This window comes from Nipponia nippon, unplaced genomic scaffold (genome assembly GCF_047370975.1).
Source record: "Nipponia nippon isolate SJK-2023a ecotype South Korea unplaced genomic scaffold, ASM4737097v1 scaffold_3, whole genome shotgun sequence".
NCBI lineage: Eukaryota > Metazoa > Chordata > Aves > Pelecaniformes > Threskiornithidae > Nipponia > Nipponia nippon.
The window spans coordinates 238,338-261,329 of NW_028262347.1; the positions used below are offsets into that span (position 1 = coordinate 238,338).

Below are 22,992 nucleotides of genomic sequence, written 5' to 3' on the forward strand. Positions count from 1 at the left end.
TGACAGAGCCAGCGTGGACTGTCCTGCACCTGCCTTTCACTGTGCTTTGGGCAGGACGGTTGACACTGCTTGGGTATGCCTGGCTTCTTTGGCTTGCACATCACTGCTTGCGTGCTGCGGCTGTAACCAGACTGGCGCTTCAACACCCAAGCATGTGCATACTGCCTGTAGTAGTTACATTCTCTGGTGTATGTTTTTTGGGAAGGACCTGCTGGGAAACAGCTGCAGAGAGCAGGGTGGCAGTGAACTTCCCAGAGAGGCTGGGATGCCCCACTTGATTTTTTCCCTGCTAAGTGTTAGCAGGCAGTGCTCAGAGCCAGGTGCTGCTGCCTGCCACGGGACCCGCACGCCCTCATCCCGCAAGCAGAGCATTCGGCGGGTGTCCGTCGGGGGTGTCCGTCGGGGGTGTCCAATCCCAGCTTCTGCCCCCCCTCCTGCTTGGAACCCCCCACGTTGCCCCCCCACCCCGAGAGGCCACCGTGGCCAGCACCCGGAACCAGCGGCTCTGTGACATCAGCCCGGGGCCAAGGGCACCGTGGGCAACGTGAATACGTGGGCACTACGTCGGCCGCTGCACTGGTGGTGACGAGCCCCCGGTTCTTGCAGTTGCCACGTGCTGCTGGCAGCGATGAATTTGCTCCCCCTCCTCGTCCTGCTGGCCATGTGCTGGCCTGTGCACGCCACATGGGACAGCTGTGGGTAAGTGGCCCGAGGCTCGGGGAGGGAGCTTGGGCAACCCTTATGGGGTTCACTGGAGGGTGCCCGCTTGTCCTCCGTGGCCACGCCACAGCTTCCCCAACCCCGTGTGGGAGCCTCAGTTCCCTGCCAGCAGCCAGGCTGCTGGCACAACTCGTCTGTGGGGCTCAAGCAGAAACAGGGGCGGACGGACGCACGCCCCATGGGGTTCCCTGGCCCTGCTGTCCATGCAGCGCCTTGTGGGGAGGGAAGACGGCTGACCTTCAGCCTCAACAGCAGCAAGCCGTCGAGCAGGACAGTAAGGAGTTTCTGGTTGCAGAGGGACCTGCGGGCTCCGGCCCATGGCTGCTCACTACGGCATGTCGCGCGTCGTGGGGGGCAGAGATGCCCAGCCAGGGGCCTGGCCCTGGATCGTCAGCATCCAGGATCCCTGGGTAGCAGGCACGGGCCACATCTGCGGCGGGTCCCTCATCAGCCCGCAGTGGGTCCTCACAGCAGCCCACTGCTTCATCAAGGCCAGGTAAGGAGGACCGGGGACCAGGGATATCCCCACAACACCGGCAGGTACCCTGCCTGCGCCACCACGCGCTACTCCCATCCCGTTTCCCTGCAGCACGCCCAGTGCCTGGGCACTCCCGAGCCCAGCTGAGAGACTGCTCAGGAGAAGGCTGGGCTCGTGCCACTGCTTCCTAGCAGCTGCCAGCCCGACATCCCTTGCGCCTAAGGCACGCGAGGGCAGTCGCACCCTCCGTAGCGCTGCTGCCCTCTCTCCCCTGTGAGGCGGAAGGCAGGGAACTGCTGGGCTGCTGCAGCACACGGCTCCGCTCCCCCTGACCCCTCTCTCCATCTGCCTTCCAGGCGCATCGCCATGTGGCGCGTGGTGATCGGGGCCACCCAGCTGACCCAGCTGGGCCCTGAGGTCCAAGTGCGCAATATTAAGCGGCTCCTGGTTCACGAACACTACAGTAATATCTCGCAGAGGAATGACATTGCTTTGCTGGAACTGGACCAGCCTGCCCAGTGCAGCCCCTACGTACAGCTTGCCTGTGTGCCCGACGCCTCGCTGAGAGTGTCACAGTTGACAGCCTGCTACGTCAGTGGTTGGGGCTCCACGACCGCAAGATGTGAGTTCCCAAAAAGCGCTCGCGTCCTGAGTGCAAGCTTGGCACGCTGGGGAGATGGGCTGGGGAGGAGAACTGGCAACGAGCTCCTGGGTGTTGAATTCCTTTCTGTGTCACAGCTGGAGGAGCAACGGATGTCCTGCAGGAGGCCAAGGTCCGCCTCATTGATGTCAACCTCTGTAACAGCAGCCGGTGGTACAGAGGGGCCATCCACAGCCACAACTTGTGTGCTGGCTATCCGCAGGGTGGCATCGACACCTGCCAGGTAGGGGCGTGCTACAAGTCAGCTCCCAGCACCACAGACAGCCCTGTCACAACCGCCCCAGCAGACCCCCGGCGCGGGCTTTGCCTGGCAAGTCACCCTCCCGCCCCTGGGTCCCCACTGCTGCTGGGGCTCACCTCCCCCATCTGCAGGTCCTTGCCTGTGCCCCACTTGTCCCAGAGGCCGGAGACTCTGCCCAGAAAGCCCATCCAGCGCTCTTGGCAGCCCATACGACCAGGTCCCAGCCCTGCAACACCCCTCTTCCCCACATCCAGGACCACTGTGCGGCTAGGAGAGAGCGAGCTCTACCTTACAGGCCCACGACCCCTTCCTAGGAAAGGCTCTGGAGGCTGCAGCAGCTGAGCAGAGCCGTTCTGTGCAGTGAACACAGCTCTGGCAGGTGCTGTGAGAGAGAAGGAGCCAGCCGGAGCGCCGACAGTGGCCCCCCAGTGCCACCTTAATGCTCTCTCCCCGCTGCAGGGCGACAGCGGTGGGCCTCTCGTGTGCAAAGATAACAACGCTGACTACTTCTGGCTTGTTGGAGTGACCAGCTGGGGGACAGGCTGTGCGAGAGCAAAACAGCCCGGGGTCTACACCTCCACTCAGCACTTTTACGACTGGATCCTGGTACAGATGGGACTGCGCCCAGCAGTCACGGCCACTCCAGCGCCACAGCCAGCCTTCACCTCAACCCCCGTTCAGAGGCCAACGCCAATACCAACGCAGTCGGGCAGCTTTACACCCTGCCCATTTCCACGCCAGAAGCTGGTGGAATTCTTTAATCTGCTGCAGGAGCTCCTGCAGGTCCTGAGGGGAAAAAAGGCTTGAGCAGCAGCATCAACGGGATCCAGTGCAGGCTGCAGAGTACCACGACCACTTCCTTCTGCGGCAACGCCTGCTGATCCAAAGGCCTGCTCTGTCCTGCCCTCTCTCCTCCGAGTGCACACAAGTCCTGAAGCTGACTTAGTTCTTGAAATAAAGTTGATGTTTTTCACAGCTAACCGTGCTTCAGTCCAATTCAGTCTCCTGTGCAAGGCGAGGACTTCCATGCCCGGCACCTGCAAAATGAGGCTGCAGGCAGACAGGAGGGCACAAAGGGAAAGAGTCACTCAGCGGGGCTGAAACCGTGCCCGCTCAGAGAGGAGGGTGCTCAGAGCGTGGGATGGAGAAGACTGGCACACTGAGCCTAGAAAGACGATAGGAAAAAATTATGTGATGTGCAGACAACTTCGGGGGTATGCATTAAGGCATGCAAGCTGATGATTAAGGCCTGGCGCAAGCCTTAGCTAACTGAACAGACTGTGGGAAACTGCTGAGCATGACAAGAGCAATTGCTGTCGATAGTAAACAGAGTGAGAAGCGGGCAGGAGTTAGAGTGCCATGAGGAAGAGACAGGTTCATGGGTAGTTACAGGGGACTGATGTGAGAGGTGGCCACACTTCACAGATCACTGAAGGAAGAGTTGGGGTCATTTCGGGAGAGGAATCTGGCAGGGACAGCAGTACCCAGGAAACCGCATCAGTCACGCCACGGAAGGCCAAGATGACCCAGCTAACGGCACCTGAAACACCAGCTCTGTTCACAGATGGGGCAAACCTGGGAGCAAGGGGGAACAAATAACCCGGGGAAGGTCCCTTGTTTGGGTGGAGACAAGGGCAGAGAAAGGGAGGCGTCAAGGAAGAGGAGGGGGATGTACAAGCATGGAAAACGGAGACAAGGGGGGATCAAGGAGCCAGTCACACATAAGCAAACTGCTGGGTGGTTTGCTTGTTTGACGGAGCCCTGCACCTCATCACCACGGCCCTTCCTACCTTCTTTTTGAGAGCGATTCCAAGTCCTCTTCTGTGTGGCCCCCTCTGTGCCCGGTGGGGAGGTGGCTCCAGAGGCCTGGCTGCCAGCAACGGCAGAAGGGAACACAGGCCATAGGGACCCAGCAGCTGGAAACACCGAGTGTCTGGGGGCAGCTGCTGGTGGGAGCGCTGTGGGCGCGTGCCCTTGGCTAGTGAAATAGTAAATAATTGTAAATAGTTTCTAAAGCTAAGGAGAAACAGTCATTTTCCAATTAGCAAAACTACTAACGCCTTGTGCCTTGGGAAAGGAATTTGGGAGGCAGTTAAAAGATATGAAAGCGTTTGCATAAGTAGCAAACTGTGGAAAACTAACGGCTCCAGCCTTGAAGAAGGCTAGATAAAAGACCGATAAAAGGGAGCATCTCGGCACCAAAGACCGGACGGTGGCCAGAGAAGCGTGAAGTTTGATCAAACTGCAGAAAGTGGGTGAAAGGTAAACGTGGCGAGGGGAGATCGCGACCGCCGACTCAACTCAGGACCGAAAAGACTTGCCCCCCACCTGAAAGGGGCACGCGTGCTAATTTACATAGCAAGCGAGGCTAATTTAAGTACAGCAAACCAATAGTGTATGAAATGTTAATCACCAGCCGATAAGTGTAAATTTAGGCGGGTTTATACTGATCATGTAACCCGATAAATATGCTGTAGTTTTGTATGACGGTATGCACGTTAGGTGGAACGATCCCCCGTGTATCCCGTGCTGTAATAAAGAGAATGCCTGCTTCTTAATGCTACGTTGGTGTTAAGAGGTTTATTCCCGATTTCGGTGCAATGCCAGCATGCGTGCACCCAGGCGTGCACATACTTAGAGGGTGCAACACATGGGTACGCTGGACTCATCCCACTCGCACATCACTGCTTGCGTGCTGCGGCTGTAACCAGACTGGCGCTTCAACACCCAAGCATGTGCATACTGCCTGTAGTAGTTACATTCTCTGGTGTATGTTTTTTGGGAAGGACCTGCTGGGAAACAGCTGCAGAGAGCAGGGTGGCAGTGAACTTCCCAGAGAGGCTGGGATGCCCCACTTGATTTTTTCCCTGCTAAGTGTTAGCAGGCAGTGCTCAGAGCCAGGTGCTGCTGCCTGCCACGGGACCCGCACGCCCTCATCCCGCAAGCAGAGCATTCGGCGGGTGTCCGTCGGGGGTGTCCGTCGGGGGTGTCCAATCCCAGCTTCTGCCCCCCCTCCTGCTTGGAACCCCCCACGTTGCCCCCCACCCCGAGAGGCCACCGTGGCCAGCACCCGGAACCAGCGGCTCTGTGACATCAGCCCGGGGCCAAGGGCACCGTGGGCAACGTGAATACGTGGGCACTACGTCGGCCGCTGCACTGGTGGTGACGAGCCCCCGGTTCTTGCAGTTGCCACGTGCTGCTGGCAGCGATGAATTTGCTCCCCCTCCTCGTCCTGCTGGCCATGTGCTGGCCTGTGCACGCCACATGGGACAGCTGTGGGTAAGTGGCCCGAGGCTCGGGGAGGGAGCTTGGGCAACCCTTATGGGGTTCACTGGAGGGTGCCCGCTTGTCCTCCGTGGCCACGCCACAGCTTCCCCAACCCCGTGTGGGAGCCTCAGTTCCCTGCCAGCAGCCAGGCTGCTGGCACAACTCGTCTGTGGGGCTCAAGCAGAAACAGGGGCGGACGGACGCACGCCCCATGGGGTTCCCTGGCCCTGCTGTCCATGCAGCGCCTTGTGGGGAGGGAAGACGGCTGACCTTCAGCCTCAACAGCAGCAAGCCGTCGAGCAGGACAGTAAGGAGTTTCTGGTTGCAGAGGGACCTGCGGGCTCCGGCCCATGGCTGCTCACTACGGCATGTCGCGCGTCGTGGGGGGCAGAGATGCCCAGCCAGGGGCCTGGCCCTGGATCGTCAGCATCCAGGATCCCTGGGTAGCAGGCACGGGCCATATCTGCGGCGGGTCCCTCATCAGCCCGCAGTGGGTCCTCACAGCAGCCCACTGCTTCATCAAGGCCAGGTAAGGAGGACCGGGGACCAGGGATATCCCCACAACACCGGCAGGTACCCTGCCTGCGCCACCACGCGCTACTCCCATCCCGTTTCCCTGCAGCACGCCCAGTGCCTGGGCACTCCCGAGCCCAGCTGAGAGACTGCTCAGGAGAAGGCTGGGCTCGTGCCACTGCTTCCTAGCAGCTGCCAGCCCGACATCCCTTGCGCCTAAGGCACGCGAGGGCAGTCGCACCCTCCGTAGCGCTGCTGCCCTCTCTCCCCTGTGAGGCGGAAGGCAGGGAACTGCTGGGCTGCTGCAGCACACGGCTCCGCTCCCCCTGACCCCTCTCTCCATCTGCCTTCCAGGCGCATCGCCATGTGGCGCGTGGTGATCGGGGCCACCCAGCTGACCCAGCTGGGCCCTGAGGTCCAAGTGCGCAATATTAAGCGGCTCCTGGTTCACGAACACTACAGTAATATCTCGCAGAGGAATGACATTGCTTTGCTGGAACTGGACCAGCCTGCCCAGTGCAGCCCCTACGTACAGCTTGCCTGTGTGCCCGACGCCTCGCTGAGAGTGTCACAGTTGACAGCCTGCTACGTCAGTGGTTGGGGCTCCACGACCGCAAGATGTGAGTTCCCAAAAAGCGCTCGCGTCCTGAGTGCAAGCTTGGCACGCTGGGGAGATGGGCTGGGGAGGAGAACTGGCAACGAGCTCCTGGGTGTTGAATTCCTTTCTGTGTCACAGCTGGAGGAGCAACGGATGTCCTGCAGGAGGCCAAGGTCCGCCTCATTGATGTCAACCTCTGTAACAGCAGCCGGTGGTACAGAGGGGCCATCCACAGCCACAACTTGTGTGCTGGCTATCCGCAGGGTGGCATCGACACCTGCCAGGTAGGGGCGTGCTACAAGTCAGCTCCCAGCACCACAGACAGCCCTGTCACAACCGCCCCAGCAGACCCCCGGCGCGGGCTTTGCCTGGCAAGTCACCCTCCCGCCCCTGGGTCCCCACTGCTGCTGGGGCTCACCTCCCCCATCTGCAGGTCCTTGCCTGTGCCCCACTTGTCCCAGAGGCCGGAGACTCTGCCCAGAAAGCCCATCCAGCGCTCTTGGCAGCCCATACGACCAGGTCCCAGCCCTGCAACACCCCTCTTCCCCACATCCAGGACCACTGTGCGGCTAGGAGAGAGCGAGCTCTACCTTACAGGCCCACGACCCCTTCCTAGGAAAGGCTCTGGAGGCTGCAGCAGCTGAGCAGAGCCGTTCTGTGCAGTGAACACAGCTCTGGCAGGTGCTGTGAGAGAGAAGGAGCCAGCCGGAGCGCCGACAGTGGCCCCCCAGTGCCACCTTAATGCTCTCTCCCCGCTGCAGGGCGACAGCGGTGGGCCTCTCGTGTGCAAAGATAACAACGCTGACTACTTCTGGCTTGTTGGAGTGACCAGCTGGGGGACAGGCTGTGCGAGAGCAAAACAGCCCGGGGTCTACACCTCCACTCAGCACTTTTACGACTGGATCCTGGTACAGATGGGACTGCGCCCAGCAGTCACGGCCACTCCAGCGCCACAGCCAGCCTTCACCTCAACCCCCGTTCAGAGGCCAACGCCAATACCAACGCAGTCGGGCAGCTTTACACCCTGCCCATTTCCACGCCAGAAGCTGGTGGAATTCTTTAATCTGCTGCAGGAGCTCCTGCAGGTCCTGAGGGGAAAAAAGGCTTGAGCAGCAGCATCAACGGGATCCAGTGCAGGCTGCAGAGTACCACGACCACTTCCTTCTGCGGCAACGCCTGCTGATCCAAAGGCCTGCTCTGTCCTGCCCTCTCTCCTCCGAGTGCACACAAGTCCTGAAGCTGACTTAGTTCTTGAAATAAAGTTGATGTTTTTCACAGCTAACCGTGCTTCAGTCCAATTCAGTCTCCTGTGCAAGGCGAGGACTTCCATGCCCGGCACCTGCAAAATGAGGCTGCAGGCAGACAGGAGGGCACAAAGGGAAAGAGTCACTCAGCGGGGCTGAAACCGTGCCCGCTCAGAGAGGAGGGTGCTCAGAGCGTGGGATGGAGAAGACTGGCACACTGAGCCTAGAAAGACGATAGGAAAAAATTATGTGATGTGCAGACAACTTCGGGGGTATGCATTAAGGCATGCAAGCTGATGATTAAGGCCTGGCGCAAGCCTTAGCTAACTGAACAGACTGTGGGAAACTGCTGAGCATGACAAGAGCAATTGCTGTCGATAGTAAACAGAGTGAGAAGCGGGCAGGAGTTAGAGTGCCATGAGGAAGAGACAGGTTCATGGGTAGTTACAGGGGACTGATGTGAGAGGTGGCCACACTTCACAGATCACTGAAGGAAGAGTTGGGGTCATTTCGGGAGAGGAATCTGGCAGGGACAGCAGTACCCAGGAAACCGCATCAGTCACGCCACGGAAGGCCAAGATGACCCAGCTAACGGCACCTGAAACACCAGCTCTGTTCACAGATGGGGCAAACCTGGGAGCAAGGGGGAACAAATAACCCGGGGAAGGTCCCTTGTTTGGGTGGAGACAAGGGCAGAGAAAGGGAGGCGTCAAGGAAGAGGAGGGGGATGTACAAGCATGGAAAACGGAGACAAGGGGGGATCAAGGAGCCAGTCACACATAAGCAAACTGCTGGGTGGTTTGCTTGTTTGACGGAGCCCTGCACCTCATCACCACGGCCCTTCCTACCTTCTTTTTGAGAGCGATTCCAAGTCCTCTTCTGTGTGGCCCCCTCTGTGCCCGGTGGGGAGGTGGCTCCAGAGGCCTGGCTGCCAGCAACGGCAGAAGGGAACACAGGCCATAGGGACCCAGCAGCTGGAAACACCGAGTGTCTGGGGGCAGCTGCTGGTGGGAGCGCTGTGGGCGCGTGCCGTTGGCTAGTGAAATAGTAAATAATTGTAAATAGTTTCTAAAGCTAAGGAGAAACAGTCATTTTCCAATTAGCAAAACTACTAACGCCTTGTGCCTTGGGAAAGGAATTTGGGAGGCAGTTAAAAGATATGAAAGCGTTTGCATAAGTAGCAAACTGTGGAAAACTAACGGCTCCAGCCTTGAAGAAGGCTAGATAAAAGACCGATAAAAGGGAGCATCTCGGCACCAAAGACCGGACGGTGGCCAGAGAAGCGTGAAGTTTGATCAAACTGCAGAAAGTGGGTGAAAGGTAAACGTGGCGAGGGGAGATCGCGACCGCCGACTCAACTCAGGACCGAAAAGACTTGCCCCCCACCTGAAAGGGGCACGCGTGCTAATTTACATAGCAAGCGAGGCTAATTTAAGTACAGCAAACCAATAGTGTATGAAATGTTAATCACCAGCCGATAAGTGTAAATTTAGGCGGGTTTATACTGATCATGTAACCCGATAAATATGCTGTAGTTTTGTATGACGGTATGCACGTTAGGTGGAACGATCCCCCGTGTATCCCGTGCTGTAATAAAGAGAATGCCTGCTTCTTAATGCTACGTTGGTGTTAAGAGGTTTATTCCCGATTTCGGTGCAATGCCAGCATGCGTGCACCCAGGCGTGCACATACTTAGAGGGTGCAACACATGGGTACGCTGGACTCATCCCACTCGCACATCACTGCTTGCGTGCTGCGGCTGTAACCAGACTGGCGCTTCAACACCCAAGCATGTGCATACTGCCTGTAGTAGTTACATTCTCTGGTGTATGTTTTTTGGGAAGGACCTGCTGGGAAACAGCTGCAGAGAGCAGGGTGGCAGTGAACTTCCCAGAGAGGCTGGGATGCCCCACTTGATTTTTTCCCTGCTAAGTGTTAGCAGGCAGTGCTCAGAGCCAGGTGCTGCTGCCTGCCACGGGACCCGCACGCCCTCATCCCGCAAGCAGAGCATTCGGCGGGTGTCCGTCGGGGGTGTCCGTCGGGGGTGTCCAATCCCAGCTTCTGCCCCCCCTCCTGCTTGGAACCCCCCACGTTGCCCCCCCACCCCGAGAGGCCACCGTGGCCAGCACCCGGAACCAGCGGCTCTGTGACATCAGCCCGGGGCCAAGGGCACCGTGGGCAACGTGAATACGTGGGCACTACGTCGGCCGCTGCACTGGTGGTGACGAGCCCCCGGTTCTTGCAGTTGCCACGTGCTGCTGGCAGCGATGAATTTGCTCCCCCTCCTCGTCCTGCTGGCCATGTGCTGGCCTGTGCACGCCACATGGGACAGCTGTGGGTAAGTGGCCCGAGGCTCGGGGAGGGAGCTTGGGCAACCCTTATGGGGTTCACTGGAGGGTGCCCGCTTGTCCTCCGTGGCCACGCCACAGCTTCCCCAACCCCGTGTGGGAGCCTCAGTTCCCTGCCAGCAGCCAGGCTGCTGGCACAACTCGTCTGTGGGGCTCAAGCAGAAACAGGGGCGGACGGACGCACGCCCCATGGGGTTCCCTGGCCCTGCTGTCCATGCAGCGCCTTGTGGGGAGGGAAGACGGCTGACCTTCAGCCTCAACAGCAGCAAGCCGTCGAGCAGGACAGTAAGGAGTTTCTGGTTGCAGAGGGACCTGCGGGCTCCGGCCCATGGCTGCTCACTACGGCATGTCGCGCGTCGTGGGGGGCAGAGATGCCCAGCCAGGGGCCTGGCCCTGGATCGTCAGCATCCAGGATCCCTGGGTAGCAGGCACGGGCCATATCTGCGGCGGGTCCCTCATCAGCCCGCAGTGGGTCCTCACAGCAGCCCACTGCTTCATCAAGGCCAGGTAAGGAGGACCGGGGACCAGGGATATCCCCACAACACCGGCAGGTACCCTGCCTGCGCCACCACGCGCTACTCCCATCCCGTTTCCCTGCAGCACGCCCAGTGCCTGGGCACTCCCGAGCCCAGCTGAGAGACTGCTCAGGAGAAGGCTGGGCTCGTGCCACTGCTTCCTAGCAGCTGCCAGCCCGACATCCCTTGCGCCTAAGGCACGCGAGGGCAGTCGCACCCTCCGTAGCGCTGCTGCCCTCTCTCCCCTGTGAGGCGGAAGGCAGGGAACTGCTGGGCTGCTGCAGCACACGGCTCCGCTCCCCCTGACCCCTCTCTCCATCTGCCTTCCAGGCGCATCGCCATGTGGCGCGTGGTGATCGGGGCCACCCAGCTGACCCAGCTGGGCCCTGAGGTCCAAGTGCGCAATATTAAGCGGCTCCTGGTTCACGAACACTACAGTAATATCTCGCAGAGGAATGACATTGCTTTGCTGGAACTGGACCAGCCTGCCCAGTGCAGCCCCTACGTACAGCTTGCCTGTGTGCCCGACGCCTCGCTGAGAGTGTCACAGTTGACAGCCTGCTACGTCAGTGGTTGGGGCTCCACGACCGCAAGATGTGAGTTCCCAAAAAGCGCTCGCGTCCTGAGTGCAAGCTTGGCACGCTGGGGAGATGGGCTGGGGAGGAGAACTGGCAACGAGCTCCTGGGTGTTGAATTCCTTTCTGTGTCACAGCTGGAGGAGCAACGGATGTCCTGCAGGAGGCCAAGGTCCGCCTCATTGATGTCAACCTCTGTAACAGCAGCCGGTGGTACAGAGGGGCCATCCACAGCCACAACTTGTGTGCTGGCTATCCGCAGGGTGGCATCGACACCTGCCAGGTAGGGGCGTGCTACAAGTCAGCTCCCAGCACCACAGACAGCCCTGTCACAACCGCCCCAGCAGACCCCCGGCGCGGGCTTTGCCTGGCAAGTCACCCTCCCGCCCCTGGGTCCCCACTGCTGCTGGGGCTCACCTCCCCCATCTGCAGGTCCTTGCCTGTGCCCCACTTGTCCCAGAGGCCGGAGACTCTGCCCAGAAAGCCCATCCAGCGCTCTTGGCAGCCCATACGACCAGGTCCCAGCCCTGCAACACCCCTCTTCCCCACATCCAGGACCACTGTGCGGCTAGGAGAGAGCGAGCTCTACCTTACAGGCCCACGACCCCTTCCTAGGAAAGGCTCTGGAGGCTGCAGCAGCTGAGCAGAGCCGTTCTGTGCAGTGAACACAGCTCTGGCAGGTGCTGTGAGAGAGAAGGAGCCAGCCGGAGCGCCGACAGTGGCCCCCCAGTGCCACCTTAATGCTCTCTCCCCGCTGCAGGGCGACAGCGGTGGGCCTCTCGTGTGCAAAGATAACAACGCTGACTACTTCTGGCTTGTTGGAGTGACCAGCTGGGGGACAGGCTGTGCGAGAGCAAAACAGCCCGGGGTCTACACCTCCACTCAGCACTTTTACGACTGGATCCTGGTACAGATGGGACTGCGCCCAGCAGTCACGGCCACTCCAGCGCCACAGCCAGCCTTCACCTCAACCCCCGTTCAGAGGCCAACGCCAATACCAACGCAGTCGGGCAGCTTTACACCCTGCCCATTTCCACGCCAGAAGCTGGTGGAATTCTTTAATCTGCTGCAGGAGCTCCTGCAGGTCCTGAGGGGAAAAAGGCTTGAGCAGCAGCATCAACGGGATCCAGTGCAGGCTGCAGAGTACCACGACCACTTCCTTCTGCGGCAACGCCTGCTGATCCAAAGGCCTGCTCTGTCCTGCCCTCTCTCCTCCGAGTGCACACAAGTCCTGAAGCTGACTTAGTTCTTGAAATAAAGTTGATGTTTTTCACAGCTAACCGTGCTTCAGTCCAATTCAGTCTCCTGTGCAAGGCGAGGACTTCCATGCCCGGCACCTGCAAAATGAGGCTGCAGGCAGACAGGAGGGCACAAAGGGAAAGAGTCACTCAGCGGGGCTGAAACCGTGCCCGCTCAGAGAGGAGGGTGCTCAGAGCGTGGGATGGAGAAGACTGGCACACTGAGCCTAGAAAGACGATAGGAAAAAATTATGTGATGTGCAGACAACTTCGGGGGTATGCATTAAGGCATGCAAGCTGATGATTAAGGCCTGGCGCAAGCCTTAGCTAACTGAACAGACTGTGGGAAACTGCTGAGCATGACAAGAGCAATTGCTGTCGATAGTAAACAGAGTGAGAAGCGGGCAGGAGTTAGAGTGCCATGAGGAAGAGACAGGTTCATGGGTAGTTACAGGGGACTGATGTGAGAGGTGGCCACACTTCACAGATCACTGAAGGAAGAGTTGGGGTCATTTCGGGAGAGGAATCTGGCAGGGACAGCAGTACCCAGGAAACCGCATCAGTCACGCCACGGAAGGCCAAGATGACCCAGCTAACGGCACCTGAAACACCAGCTCTGTTCACAGATGGGGCAAACCTGGGAGCAAGGGGGAACAAATAACCCGGGGAAGGTCCCTTGTTTGGGTGGAGACAAGGGCAGAGAAAGGGAGGCGTCAAGGAAGAGGAGGGGGATGTACAAGCATGGAAAACGGAGACAAGGGGGGATCAAGGAGCCAGTCACACATAAGCAAACTGCTGGGTGGTTTGCTTGTTTGACGGAGCCCTGCACCTCATCACCACGGCCCTTCCTACCTTCTTTTTGAGAGCGATTCCAAGTCCTCTTCTGTGTGGCCCCCTCTGTGCCCGGTGGGGAGGTGGCTCCAGAGGCCTGGCTGCCAGCAACGGCAGAAGGGAACACAGGCCATAGGGACCCAGCAGCTGGAAACACCGAGTGTCTGGGGGCAGCTGCTGGTGGGAGCGCTGTGGGCGCGTGCCGTTGGCTAGTGAACTTGAAGCTGGACTAGCTCACGAGCAAAAGGAGATACCGAGCTGGAAAGACCCCAGGTCTGTGCCAGTTACTGGGTAAGTAGCTTGACGGCCAGCCACGGATTTTAACTGAACTTAATTCCCACGCTAATGTTTAAGGGCCCCGTGAGCATGCTGTGCTTGCGGATCTCGGAGCGATGGGTGTGTACCTTTCACTGCTGAACATCCGTACCGATCAGCTGGAGAGGCAGACAAGGACTGGGTTGTGCTGTTTGTGTTAAGCGGGTGCTGGTAAAGGGACTGCTCTATCCGTGTTAATCTGTTTTGCCATTCATGCCAGTGAGGTGTGTGCGCGTGGTCTTGAATGGGATCTGGCTCTTTGGAAGACAAAGTCTCTGGTACCTGTGCATGGGAACAGCAGTCGCATCCATTGGGCTGAGATGGGAGAAACCTCCTGGGAGCGAGAGTCCTCCCGATTCAGCTCCAGCTCTTCTGCGAGAAGATGTTCTCTGGGAGGAACATGGGCTGGATATGGCGTGCGCAGAACGTGCACGCACACACGCGCACGCACGCACAGACGCACAGCACGCACAGAGCGCACGCACAAAAATGCTGTGTGCACACATACACTGCATTCACGCGCAGGGTGCATGTGCACACACACGCACACGCACACACACAGTGGAGACACATGGGGTACAAACAGAAGGTGCAATGCACACCCACAGTGTGTGCACACCCGTACACACGTCTTGAACACAGAGCGCAATGCACAGTGTTCACATACACAGAGTGCATGCATAGGCATACCTGGCTGGCGTGCACGCAGCCAGCTGCTGGTGGGACCGCTGTGTGCGTGTTCAGTGTGCTAGTGAACTTGAAGCTGGACTAGCTCCCGAGCAAAAGGAGGGACCCTTTCAGTCATGGGGCTGGCATGTGGTTGCAGTCCACCTGGCTGATCAGCCCCAGCACCCACAGACCTCACAAGAGGACCAGGCCTGCCAACCACCAGCCACATCTCCACCTCCTGGAGTCGTGAAGGACTTGGAGGTGCTTGGGCTGTGTATCGGGTCTGACTGGGATGGAGTTAATTTTCCCCACAGCAGCCCTCATAGTGCTGTGCTTTGTATTGGTAACTAGAAAGGTGGTGATAACACACCAGTGTTTTGGCTACTGCTGAGCAATGCTGCTGTCTCTCCAACATTCCCCCTCCCCAGCAGGGCGGGGGTAGGCAAAATCTTGGGAGGGGACATAGCCAGGCCAGCTGACCCAAACTGAGCAAAGGGATATTCCATACCATGACATCTGCTCAGCAGCGAAAGCTAAGAGAAAGGAGGAGGAAGTGGGGGCATTCGTTATTTATGACGCTTCCCTTCTGGAGCAACTGCTACACATACTGAAGCCCTGCTTCCCGGAAAGTGGCTGGACATCACCTGACGATGGGAAAGAGTATAAAATCTTTGTTTTCCTTTTGCTTCTGTGCATGGCCTTTGCCTTTGATTTTATTAAACTGCCTTTATCTTGACCCATGAGGGTTTTTTCCATCTCATTTCCTCCCCTCCCTGTCCTGCTGAGGAGGGGAGTGATAGAGCAGCTTGGTGGCACCCGGCATCCAGCCAAGGCCAACCCATCACAAGCTGCTTCCCACCTAGGCACGTCCCCTCTGCACTAGCTGCACAAGGTCCTGCCTCTGCAGCTGCCAGGACCATCCATCCCATCCTCTTCTTGCTGTGCTCTTGGCCCCTAGGAAGTGATGGTGCTGCAGCTCCCAGCTCAGTTTCCGCCCAGGGGTGCACAGCGTGCCTCCAGCTGCGCTGGGATCTCTGGAGACTGGGGCATGCCCTTTGCTTCACCTTGATCATGGTTTGAAAGGAGCTGTTCTGGCTCTGGAGACGATGCTGTATCATGGTCCCTCCCTGAACAAGTCAAGGGTTTCTTTCAAGAGGCCTCATCTTGAACGTCCAACACAGAGCACAGGGTGCACTGACCCGCACTCCTAGCAGGGTTAGTAATCTCCCCAACCCCCAGTTTGCTACCCCAGCACGCCATCAGTCAGGTGTCACTGAGCCAAACCCACAGGGTAGCTCTAAGGCTGAGCTTGGGTAGTTGGGGGCGAGGGGGCTGGTGGGTTTGGGATAGGGTTCCAGAGTGGAGCAGCTGAAGGGGATGGAGCAGCAAGAGGCTAGGAGCAGCGGCAGCAGGAGGGCTTAGGAGTGCAGTTTGGTACGCAGCAGGGCTGCAGCGTGGGATCCCTGCCCTTCCTGATCTGGCTTTCCCCAAATTCCATGCGCTGTTCAAAAAGGACTTTCTGCAGTTCGATCTCCTTCAGGACTTGCAGAAGCTCCGGCCCTGCACCGCTCTGCAGCAGATCATAGTTCTCGGCTGGGTCTGACTCCAGGTCAAAGAGCAGCGGGGGCAAGTGAGGGGTCAGCGGGGTCAGCCCATGGCAGGCCTGGTCTGGGGTCGTATCACTGTGAAAGGAACCTGCAAAAGAAACCCCCAGGTGTAGCTCAGTTTCTTCTCTTTGAGCTTTGGACAGCAAAGCCACGCAGGACTCCACAAAGCTGCCCACTGTGGTGGTATGCTCCCCCTGTACCCTCCTGCCCTCCCCCCCTACACTTGACCTTTTCCCATAACCCTGCTCAAGCGATAATCACCAGAGGCAGTTGTGATGGATGCATCCAGCTCAAAGTGGATTTGGGGGAGACAGATAACAACACAACAGCCAAGGGCTAATTTACGGCAACGTGTCCGCCTAACCACAGTGCTGGTCAATGTCCGGCTCAAGGCAAAGTTGGAAGAAACTAACACAGGGAGTTGGTATGTAAGTATGACTTTGAGTTAATCATCTAACCCACATAAATAGTGAGCAGCCCAAGAGCCCTGTGAGCTCTCCTGCACAGCAGTGGGCTGCACACCAGGATCTCCCCTTGAGTAGGGATGCCTCTCAAGGTTACTCCTCAAGGTTGAGAGATTCCTTGCCGCAACAGATCCTCGATAAGTGACTAATAGCATGCTAAACTTTGAAATTTTAGCTAAGTGATATAAAGGATTGATTGTGCATATATAATCCTTTAGACATAAGCCATTGACCAAGTCTGGGACTAGGATTGGATCCAGCTGCACCCAGACTCCTCTTTGAGAAGGAGTTTAGAAAGCAAGGGGGTCCTCTCTGAACCTCATGACTCAACGGGAGGGTCTCCCTGACAGTCCTGTCTGACCCTGTCCCCTATGCAGTAAATAATCAAGTGTACCATGCCATCGAATCTCGTTAAACCACTGTTCTGTTTACTATCAAACCCTGTCATCAATAAACATGTTGCTCCTACAAGTGCACTCTCACTCCATCTACGACACCCACGCAGAGAAGAGGCAGCACTAACCTTTTGTGAAGTAATGGGCCTTGTACTTCCCAAGCCTGACAGCGAAGGGGCCATGCAGCGGATCGGGAGACGGCGGGTAGAAGAACATTGTCTGACGGGGACTCTGTGGGAAGCAGCAGAGCTAAGCTCACCTGTGCAGCCACAAGGCTGAAGAAGAGCCTGGAACGGACCAGGCAGAGACCCCAGGAAGTCACACAGGAGCCCCAATACTACAGCCAGAACATGGCCGGAGAGGGGAGAAGCTGATGAGCAGCGGCATCCTGTTTGCTTCCTACTCAAAGCTACTGGGGCTCTGTCCACCCACTGCAGCCACGGGGGTTTGGTTTGGCAACATGCTGCAGGTGTTAGAGCTCAGCAGCCTGAGGAAGCCCAGGAACTCCACGGCATGACCCAGGCCAGACAAAAGGTCCTAGCTCATGGATCTCCTGACCGCCAGCTGGTTCTACTCATCAGGCACCCAGCTCCAGGCACACAGCTCCAGCCCCACACCCAGCCTTCCTGCACAACGCCAGCCAAACCAGCCCACAGGACTCACCTTCCCTGACCCAAACAGCACCGGACTCAGGTCATAGCCATCCAGGGCAACTTTAGGAAGAGCTGCTCCAGCCAGGGTAGCCAGGGTTGGCAGGATGTCCAGGGTGCTTGCCAGCTCATGCGTCACTCCTGTCACCCACCACATCAAGGCATAAGGAAAGGTTCAAGCACCTGATCCCACTCCCATCCCTGCCATCCTCACTTCTCTCCCACCCTCTGCGTGTCCCAGGGCAGCCGAGCTGCCATGACACCCCTGCCTTGGCTGACATCAGCACGCAAAAGGCACAAGCAGTGCCAAGTCTCACCTGGAGTGATACGGCCTGGCCAATAAGCCACTGCTGGTTCCCGCATACCACCTTCGTACGTCGTGCCCTTCCCACACTTCAGAAGGCCAGAGCTGCCTCCACGTGCCATTCTCATGGTGGAAGGGCTGTAAGAGAGAACTACCTACCATCAGTTTCACATGTTCATGCTACCCCTTCCCTGATGCTGCCAACAGGGCCATGACAAGAGAGACATGGTACCAGCAAGTGACACTGCCATCCTTCTCAGCCTTGTGAGGCAGGAGGCATGGGGCAGGTGAAGAAGCCAAGGTGGGCAACATGCCTAAGCAGGGCACCAGAGACCAGTGCCACTCACACGTGAAGGGAACCGGGGTACATTTGGGCTGCTGCACGCTCCTGGCCTGAACCCTGTGAGGTTTCTGCCCACAAGAAGAGGCACAGCTGAGTCACAGGAACAAGGAGCAGATCATGCACTGGCTCGTCTCCAGAGCAGCGCCCACCTCTTGCCTCACTTCAGGTCACCTGGCAATGCCACATCACATCCCTTTTGCCCCAGCCAACCAATGCCTCATTCCAGTTCCCCCATACCATGGCAGAAGAACCTTACCAGTGATGAAGTCCCCGCTACTGAGCCCACTCACCCATTGTCAGAGGTGAAAAACATCAAGGTTGTGTTTGCAAGACCATTTTCCTGCAGTGCCTGCAGCAGCTGTCCCACCGAGCCATCAAACTCCAAGAGTGCATCACCAAACGGCCCACGCCGCGACTGCCCTGCATACTCCTGGCTTGCAAATTGGGGGTAGTGTGTATGCTGGAGAAAGGGCAGAGAAGACTGCTACACAAACTCCCAGAGCCGCATCTGGTTCCCAGTTCACCCGGGGACAGTGAGCACCCCAGCTAGGACATGGAGATACACCATGAGATGAGAAGAGGCTTGTCCCCAAGCTTCAGAAACATCTCTCAGAAATGGCATAAAGGAGCTGAGCCCCAGGACAGGATGTGGAGCCCCCGAGTGGGAAATTTTCCCAGGTGGACTCCTGGCCCGGAGAAGTGGGCAAAGCTCCAGAAAGAAGCAGCCCAAGAATATTATCAGAACAGTGCTGCCACAAGACCTGGGTGTGGGAACAGCAACCCCAAGTCGTCCAGGGATATTGACTGCTCAGCACAGTCCTAGGGCTGCAGGAGCTGAGACGCTTCCCTGCTCTCCCCACAGGACAAAGGCTCCCTTCCCCACCCTTGGGCCCAGAGCAGCCCTCCCCCTCTCCTACGTGGGAGGCATAGTAGAGCAGGAAGGGGAGGCCTCGTCACGCACAGTCAGCGATGAAGTCCCGGGAGAATTTGTTGTAGAGTGGCACCAGATCAGGGAAAGAGACCGGCTGCTGCACGATGCTCTGGTTCCAGAGCAGCGGGACTGGCACTAAGCCTTGGTCACAAGTCCCAAAACACTTGATGTCGGGTGGGAAGCAGGTGAGATTCTGGCAGGGGCCCTGGAGAGAACAAATAACACTTTGTCTTTTACATGTATTGCAGGACAGTAAGGGGAGAGGAGCAAAGAGTGTCACAGTGGCCCATCACCAGGGCCTACAGGCACCCTTTGGGCAGCCACTCCCAGAAGCCCAGGGGTCTGTGCCCACCCTAGAACTGTCCACGGATCATGCTGCCCCAACATCATTTTCTCCTGGCAGCAATTCAGATGTTTCTTTATAGTCCAGAAGCTGACCCTCCCTCCCTTGACAAAGGGCAAATGTCCCCATGCACAACTGCCACCCACGTTCTGCAAAACTGCCCTATCATATGAGCACCTGAGAGGTGGGCTTTCCCCACCAGCATCCATCTCCCTGGCCTGCAGCCACCCACACCCAGGCAAGCACTAACCCAGCCTATGTGCTCTCAAGCAAGCTTCATCTCTCAGGCCCTCTCCCCAGCCAGCCCCAGGACACCCTTCAGGGCCTGACAGGCCTCTCACCTGGTCATGGGAGTAGGGCACCCCCAAGAAGTGGTCAAAGCCCTGGTGGATGGGCAGGAAGGAGCCATTAATCCCCAGGCCAAGATGCCACTTGCCAACCATGGCTGTGGCATAGCCCTCAGCCTTCAGCACCTCTGCAATGGTGACCTCAGACAGCGGCAGGCCTCCCCGCGAGTCTGGGTCAAACACACCGGGGTAAACCCCAGAGCGCATCTGGAAACGGCCGGTCAGCAGGGCTGCCCTACAGGCGAGGGTTCAAAGAGAGAGAGAGGAGACAAGCGTCACACCGGACACAGCACAGGCTGCGGTGCTCAACCTCCACAGAGGGTGACCCATTCCTCGGGACCTGCCGCCTCCCCTGTCTGCTGGGACACGCGATCGGTCCCCTCATAGAGCAGCCAGACCTGTGGGCCTCCTGGGGCACGGCAGGCTTATCAACCACCCGCTCCTCCCAGCACTGCAACTCCCTAGCTGGGTGCCAAGCCCTGTCTCGACGCTTCCTCCATCCCCGCCCCGGGGCCCTGCAGCAGTCGCCAGCCAGCGGGGCGGGAGCAGCGGGGACGTACCGGGACGGGCTGCACACCGGGGAGCTGCTGTAGAAGCTGGTGAACCGCAGCCCTCGGGAAGCCATCCGGTCCAGGTGGGGCGTGCCAGAAGACGGGTGCCCGTAGCTCCCCAGGTCCCCGAAGCCCAGGTCGTCCGCCAGCAACAGGACGAAGCTGGGGCGGGCGCCGGCCGCTCCGCGCAAGGCCAGCAGCACCAGGGCCCAGGGCAGGCCCCGGCTCCGCGGCCCCATGGCGCCGCCGCCCGGGGAGGCCCGCCGACACTGGCGCTCGGCACGGGGTACAGCGCTGCCCTCCCACGCTCCGCTCCGCTCCGAGCCCCCCGTGGCGGCGCCCGCCGGGCCGGGCCGGGCCGGGCCGGGCCGGGCAGCGCAGGCACCTCCACAACCGGCGGAGCCGAACGGCGCCGCGCCGCCGCCGCCGCCGCCGCCCGCCTGACGCGCGCGGGCAGCCGCGTGACCCGGCCCCGCGGCGGGGCATGCCGGGAACTGTAGTCCGTCGCGGGGCAGCGCTTGGAAGGGGCCGCGCAGGCTCCGCGGCGGCGTTGGTCCCTCGCAGCCGCCTCCCGGAGCGCCGCGCCCGGTGCAGGCGGCCTCCTGCGGCCCGGGCCTGCCCCGGCTGCTGCTGCCGGGGGTGGTTTGTTAACAACAGGGGCTTCCGACAGAGTCGCCCTCAGCGTCGCCCAGGTTTGGAGGCTGCGGACGCAGCCCGTGTGTCCAGCGCCTGCTCCCAGCCGCGCCGGGGCTGAGGCCGGGGAGCCATCAGGCTGTCCTGGGAGACGACGGGCGCCTCGGCGTGCGGCGGCGAGCTGGGCGGCCCGGGTGGACGTCCCCTGCCCCGCTCCTGTGGCGGGCGCCAGCCGCTGGCCCGGCTCTTGGCTTCCCGCCTTCTGGAAGAGCAAACAAAGCTGCTTTTCTCCAGATGCGCGCAGGGACAGGCAGGGAGCGGGGCATTGTTCGGGGCAGGCTGGGTCCCATGGGAGCCTGCGCACTTGTCAAACAAAGTATGTTTTCATACAGTAGTGACAGGCTTTCACACTCAGGCTCAAGGACTGCTGCTTGTGCCTGAACATAGGAGCCCATATCCTGCAGACCGAGGACTTGTAATCAGAGCGAGGAAGGGACAGTGCCAAGAGCAACAGCAATTCTCTGGTGGAAGGGAGTGATAAGGAGAATGAGGAGGAAAAGGGGAGGTTCTGCACCCCAGGAAGGCTGTACCCTGTTGCTATTGTACCTGTCTGCTTTTGAAAACCAGAGAAAGCTCGGCAGACAGGCACAGAAAGGAATTGAAGTCTAATGTCCTGAAGACCTCCATTTGTTCAGTTTATCCAAAATAAGAGTAAGGCAAGACCAGAGGTGGTGTACAAGCACAGGCACAGTCAGGCACAGTGGCACTGGTCTGGGATTAACCACGCAGCAGGCAGAGGTGAGGAGTTTCAGCCCAAAGACAAAGCAGGGGTAAGGCTGGCTAATGTCCTAGCCTGGATGTTCTCATGGAGATGTGCCCGTGGTTTGCATCCAGCCTGTGTGATCAGTTTGTTCTGGATTTTCCTGTTATTACTAGTCAGCATTTCTTAAGAGGCATCCCACTTTTACAACCACTGTCCAATGTGCCAGGGAACTCTGCTTTCCATTGCTCCCTGTCTTCCATAGTTCAGACCGTCCCCATAGCCCCTGGCCTTCCTGCATGCCTAGCCCCATGCCTCCTAACGGCCTGGCCCCTGGCACAAGAAGGACGCTGGGGCTGCTGCTGCTGCTGCTGTGCTCACTGATATCAATTATTCAGGGCCAAGAGGCAGAGTGAGGAGGCTGGTGCTGCAGCAGGAAACTGCTGCATAATTCACGGAGCCCACTTTGCTCATAGAGCATGGCAGTGCTTGCCGTGCAGCGCCTGGCCACAGCGATCAGGGTGCTGGGGGCTGGCAGCCTGGACACTGAGAGGCGAACAGCTGAGGCTCTGAGCTCTGGGGAGGGGCACGGCGTAGGGACAGAGTTTCAGAGACCAGACAAGGGACAGGGCAGGAGGTGTGGGACCATGTGCGCTGCGTGCAGGTAACTCGGCTGCAGGAAACTGAGCAAGGCATGGCGTCACTGCCTCAACCTGCACAGGCCCCAGTGGGCACAGGTAGGACACACGGATGAACAGCGTCCACGTGGCTGCGTGGAAGGAGAGGCACAAGTGACTGCTGCAGTGCTGTGGGAGCACACGCTGAAAGACATGTGCAGGCCAGGCAGGGGTGGGTGTGACAAGCTGTGGCCATGTGAGCGGCTCATGAGCATGTAAGTTCATTCACCTTCAGTCAGTTTGCAGGTGACACCAAGTTGGGTGGAAGTGTCGATCTGCTGGAGGGCAGAAGGCCCTGCAGAGGGCCCTGGCCAGGCTGGGTCGATGGGCCCAGGCACTGGGTGAGGGTCAGCAAGGCTCAGGGCCGGGTCCTGCACTGGGGGCACAACAACCCCAGGCACCGCTGCAGGCGTGGGGAGGAGCGGCTGGGAGCTGCCCGGCGGGAAAGGGCCTGGGGGTGGTGGTCGACAGCCGCTGAACATGAGCCAGCAGTGTGCCCAGGTGGCCAAGAGGGCCAATGGCATCCTGGCCTGTATCAGGAACAGTGTGGCCAGCAGGAGCAGGGAGGTGATGGTGCCCCTGTGCTGGGCACTGGTGAGGCCGCCCCTCGAATGCTGTGCTCAGCGCTGGGCCCCTCACCCCAAGGCGGCCATGGAGGGGCTGGAGCGTGGCCAGAGCAGGGCAGCGAGGCTGGGGCAGGGGCTGGAGCCCAAGGCTGGGGAGGAGCGGCTGGGGGAGCTGGGGGGGCTCAGCCTGGAGAAGAGGAGGCTGAGG

At 59.1% G+C, this 22,992-nt stretch overlaps 4 protein-coding genes across 4 annotated transcripts; 3 read left to right on the forward strand and 1 right to left on the reverse strand.

Moving 5' to 3' along the window:
* Positions 1 to 1,037: 1,037 nt before the first annotated feature.
* Positions 1,038 to 2,861, forward strand: LOC148054430 (acrosin-like). The gene is made up of 5 exons (XM_087763990.1): positions 1,038 to 1,216; positions 1,555 to 1,820; positions 1,937 to 2,082; positions 2,560 to 2,569; positions 2,713 to 2,861. Exons 1-5 carry the CDS (start codon positions 1,038 to 1,040, stop codon positions 2,859 to 2,861), a joined length of 750 nt encoding a protein of 249 aa, XP_087620116.1.
* Positions 2,862 to 5,717: 2,856 nt separating this feature from the next.
* LOC148054431 (acrosin-like) lies at positions 5,718 to 7,541 on the forward strand. The gene is made up of 5 exons (XM_087763991.1): positions 5,718 to 5,896; positions 6,235 to 6,500; positions 6,617 to 6,762; positions 7,240 to 7,249; positions 7,393 to 7,541. The coding sequence occupies exons 1-5, from the start codon at positions 5,718 to 5,720 to the stop codon at positions 7,539 to 7,541; spliced, it is 750 nt and encodes a 249-aa protein (XP_087620117.1).
* Positions 7,542 to 9,108: 1,567 nt separating this feature from the next.
* On the forward strand, positions 9,109 to 12,406 carry LOC148054432 (acrosin-like). Its single transcript, XM_087763993.1, has 5 exons — positions 9,109 to 10,060; positions 10,377 to 10,577; positions 10,916 to 11,181; positions 11,307 to 11,443; positions 11,921 to 12,406. Exons 1-5 carry the CDS (start codon positions 9,990 to 9,992, stop codon positions 12,404 to 12,406), a joined length of 1,161 nt encoding a protein of 386 aa, XP_087620119.1. The 5' UTR covers positions 9,109 to 9,989.
* A 2,361-nt stretch (positions 12,407 to 14,767) lies between these two features.
* LOC148054433 (arylsulfatase A-like) lies at positions 14,768 to 20,592 on the reverse strand. The gene is made up of 7 exons (XM_087767006.1): positions 20,158 to 20,592; positions 19,592 to 19,832; positions 18,267 to 18,436; positions 17,647 to 17,771; positions 17,343 to 17,470; positions 16,808 to 16,910; positions 14,768 to 15,908 (listed from the first exon to the last, which is right to left on the reverse strand). The coding sequence occupies exons 1-7, from the start codon at positions 20,385 to 20,387 to the stop codon at positions 15,607 to 15,609; spliced, it is 1,299 nt and encodes a 432-aa protein (XP_087623132.1). The 5' UTR covers positions 20,388 to 20,592; the 3' UTR covers positions 14,768 to 15,606.
* Positions 20,593 to 22,992: the final 2,400 nt, after the last annotated feature.